The sequence below is a fragment of the Oryza sativa genome, chromosome 1, assembly GCF_034140825.1.
Source record: "Oryza sativa Japonica Group chromosome 1, ASM3414082v1".
NCBI lineage: Eukaryota > Viridiplantae > Streptophyta > Magnoliopsida > Poales > Poaceae > Oryza > Oryza sativa.
Window position 1 is genome coordinate 10,456,164 of NC_089035.1, and position 4,343 is coordinate 10,460,506.

Consider the following 4,343-nt stretch of genomic DNA (forward strand, 5'->3'; position numbering starts at 1 on the left):
TCATGCTGTCTGATTGACTGATTCTGTCCCAGAACATGAATACCTTGACTAGAGTTTGATCGATTACACTGTACTCCCTCCGTCCAAAAAAAAAAAACAAACCCTCATTTCCGTGTCTAATGTTTGACCGTCCGTCTTATTTAAAAAAATTATGAAAAAAATTAAAAAGACAAGTCACGCATAAAATATTAATCAATGTTTTGTCATCTAACAATAATAAAAATACGAATTATAAAAAATTTCATATAAGACAAATAGTTAAAGTTGAACACAGAAACCTAGGGTTTGTCCTTTTTGGGACGGAGGTAGGCAGGTTTGGAATATTGGCCAGATGAATTATTGGCCGTGCTGAAATCCTCCGGCCGGCCGGAGCCCATAAGAATTCTACACATCGATCAAGTAGAGAAAAATTAATGGCAAATTGATTATTAGCATGTTGTGATTGGAGGCATCATCTAAACGCCTAACCGGCACAATGCAATCTCGCGGACATCAAAAAACCCACACTGGTCGTAGATACTCTCTCCGTCCCATATAAAACCAATCTAGTACTGGATATGATATATCCTAATAGTATCTCTATTCAAATTTTTTGTACTAGAATATGTCACTTTCAGTCCTAAATTCATTTTTTTCGGGACGGAGGGAGCAAGCGGCTCCCGGGCTTGTCCGGGCTCCACTGCCACTTCCACTACGGACCACGTCGATGTTCGTAAAAATCGGTTAATCATTGAAAAATGCGTTCGGGCTCGATAGTATCGCTGAATCCACCACTAAAAACATAAGAGCACGTGATTATCAATGAGGTACTATAGTATGTTTACGACTCTGCATTCCTTGGATTATATCAGGGGTGATTCCACATCATATGATTTCTTATTTCATACTTTAAGGCCTACATAAGCTGGAAGTATGGTAAACACAACATTAAAATACAGATGGAGTGGAGATGCTTACTCGATAAACAGAACTCAACTCGATATATACCTTCTTTATATTACAATCTCACAAAAATTACAGTTACTCAAAAATCTTACCAATGATACTTTCCTATAGAACAAGTGTACAACACTACTACAGTAACAACAAAAAAAACAATCCAAGCTTGACAGTAAACAAACGTGCAATCATCTGACGCTAATAATGTGTGGCATTCCACACTAGCTAGATTAATCAAATTAAGAACAATCATGTAGGACTAAGCACGCCGGCCAGCCGGCCAGCTATCCGTCTTACTCGCCGCCGGCGCCGGCGAGCATCCCGCGGTGCACCCTATCGATGAACTCGGAGGCCCTCCGGTCGATGTCACGCTCGGCGTACCACTGCCGCCCGTAGTAGTTGTCGTCATCGTAGTCGCTCGGCCACACCTTCGTCTTCGTCGTCGTCCTCCCCCATGGATGCTGCTGGTGGCCGTAGTACCCCTGCTGCTCCCTCGCCGCCGCCTCATCCCGCCTTCCACCGTCGCCATCACCGTTGCTCTTGAACCCGAACAAGAACGCAAACACCGACCTCTTCTTCCCTCTCCCCATCACAGGCACAATCTAGCTGCACTAACCTTGTTTGGTTGGTTGCGAGGGGACACGGCGAGGCCATGGCGTATTTATAGCGGGCGTCAAGGTGTGGAGTAGTATTAATTCAAATATATTCAATTAGGGTTCTGGTACGGAAGGCGACATGGACGCGTGCGCGTGGTTAGGCAGCCGCTTTGTATGATTAACTGCAGGATCCATCCCCTCTAATTTGCTCTCTTTTTGACTGGCCATTGGCTGGCCGGAGCGTGTAATCCTGCTCCATTTTGTTTAATTAATTCACCTCCGGTGATTATTATTGCTTGGAGATGTGATCAAGTGTAGATGAAGACTAATGAAGCAATCAATCAAACGAAAGGAGAAGTATAGAATCGAGGTTTCTAGGTGTCGATTGAAATTAATTAGATGGTTCATTCATGGAAAACGGATCAATGTATGTAATCGCACGTGTTTAATTTAAAGCACACGCAACTGTATTTTGTATAGTGGTATATATATTGAGCATCAGGACCACACGGTGGCGGCAAAACAGGAAGCGTGCAAAGATCGAGTTGTGGAAGTATAGAGTATAAACTACTATCTCGATTTTATTATAATACTTTGATTTTTTTTATAGTTAATTTTTTTGTTTAACCAAATTTATAGAAAAATTTAGCAGTACCTATAATACTAAGTTAGTTTTAATAAAAGTTACACTGAATATATTTTTAATAATATATTTATTTTATATTAAAAATATTATTATATTTTTCTATAAACTTGATTAAAATATAAAGTTTGACTAGAAAAAAGTTAAATCAGTTTATAATATAAAATGGAGGGAGTATTTATTACTCTCTAGGATGGGATATGACCTATTCTATGACAACGAATCTGGACAAAGAGTTATTTTGGGACAGAGAGAGTAGGCTGGAATGACAACTTATATAGGTCCAGTTTCTGAATCTGACAGTTGGCTAGTGCATTGAGGGGACTTGATAGGTAAGTGCTTTCTCCGTTTCACAATGTAAGTCATTCTAGCATTTCTCATATTCATATTGATGTTAATGGATCTAGGTAGATATATATGTCTAGATTCATTAACTTCAATATGAATGTGGGAAATGCTAGAATGTCTTAAATTGTGAAACGGAGAGAGTAGTTGTGACTTGTGAGTCAATTTGAACGGCACAGACACTTGTAAATTCAAGAAGAACAAGAAGATGCATGGAAAACCAGCTAGCATATAAGTATATTGTTCAAACTTGAAACTCCGGCGTTGAAATTAAGCTGGTGAAATAAAAAGAAACAGCTTCTCGATCCAGTCTGCAACTCTCTGCAGCATGCGGTGCAGGAGACAGAGTCAAGAAAGCAGCAGAAAAAGCATGAATCAATTGTATTTAAATCAATTTTAGTTGCCCGTAGATTCCTCCAGTTGTTGGGCAAAGACGAACAGACGAACTCCTGTTGGTTAATTAGCTAGCTGCATGCATTGCGGCAGAAATTTCCAAAAGCTGAATGCATTATATCCTACTATTGTGTGCTACTTAAGTAGTATCACGAATTAACTAATTACGCAGTCAATTAGCAGATTCGATTAGGGGGCCTAAGTTCTCCCAAGTCGCGGTTCGGTAAATGTGGAGTGCGCACGTTCAGAAGGAAAGCGACATGCAGCTCAGAAATCAGAATCAATCAGAAAAGCTAACCATCCTTACGAGGAGAAAGCAAATTAAGCCCATATATCTGTCTGTCTGCTCAGTTCAGTATATATAACAGAACCAATGCCCTGATTAATTTAATCCCCACTAGCTGTTCTTTTTACTAATTGTCATTGAGTACTACATATTTACAATTATATAGGTATCACTAGCGTATTAATTTACTGGTGAATTGATCCATTAATTAATTGTTCATTTCTCTGGATGTTAGGCACCGCACTGCAAATAGTACCAAAGTTATCCATCTATTTCTGAAGGAGAAAGTCCAAATAACGACCCCTTAGACTTCGAAAGGAAATCCATCTACCACCCTAAACTTTAAAAGCGAATATTCAATTCACCTCCTAAACCGTACAATACCGTCTATATAACCTCCAAAAGTGGTTTTGCATACTGGTTTTTTTATACACTTTGATAAGTTCTATGATCTGGATATATATTTTAAGAGTTTAGGGACCTATATGTATTTTAAGAGTTTAAAGACCGCCAATGCACTTTACTCTTTTATCTAATTTTTTTATCTAAGTTGTATGTAAGTTAGATCTTTATTAACTCTTACTTATAAACAAGTAGCAACATAATAATAATATATATGAATAAGGATAAATTGATAGATTAACAATTGATCATATGCAAATATGTTATATTAGTTATTCAAAGTTATTCATTTACGTTTCCAAAATATATAAAACTACGATCAAAAACCATCTTAATTAGGGATAATATTGATGATATGACAAAGTTTATAGGGTTGGATCAGGATACTATAGAGACCTTCGTCCAAAAGTTCAGGACATATATTTGGACCTTTTCCTTTTTTGAAAACTAAAGCTACCCATCACAAGACAATATTTATAGAGTTCGCTAGAGGCTGTAATTCCGTTCTCTAATTCATATGCTTTCATTTAATCGCGCGTTCTTCATGTATCGGCAAGGAAAAAAGGATTTAAGCTAATAAGCTTTGCTCGACAGAGAAGATGTGGCTATGATCCATGTGATGATTTAGGCCATCTTTAATTAGCATCGATCTGTTCTATATTTGTGCATGCATGCTTGTCGCATTTAAACCAAAAACCACAAACTAATGCAGTTTGTTTATTCACTGCTCATCCTTATA

General features: G+C 38.0%; 1 protein-coding gene across 1 annotated transcript; it reads right to left on the reverse strand.

The window, feature by feature from the left end:
* Positions 1-950: 950 nt before the first annotated feature.
* LOC107278289 (uncharacterized) lies at positions 951-1,572 on the reverse strand. Its single transcript, XM_015790007.3, has one exon. The coding sequence runs from the start codon at positions 1,527-1,529 to the stop codon at positions 1,233-1,235; it is 297 nt and encodes a 98-aa protein (XP_015645493.1). The 5' UTR covers positions 1,530-1,572; the 3' UTR covers positions 951-1,232.
* Positions 1,573-4,343: the final 2,771 nt, after the last annotated feature.

Coding starts and splice junctions, on each gene's coding strand:
- LOC107278289 (XM_015790007.3), bottom strand. CDS start 1,529: ATGGGGAGAGGGAAGAAGAGGTCGGTGTTTGCGTTCTTGTTCGGGTTC.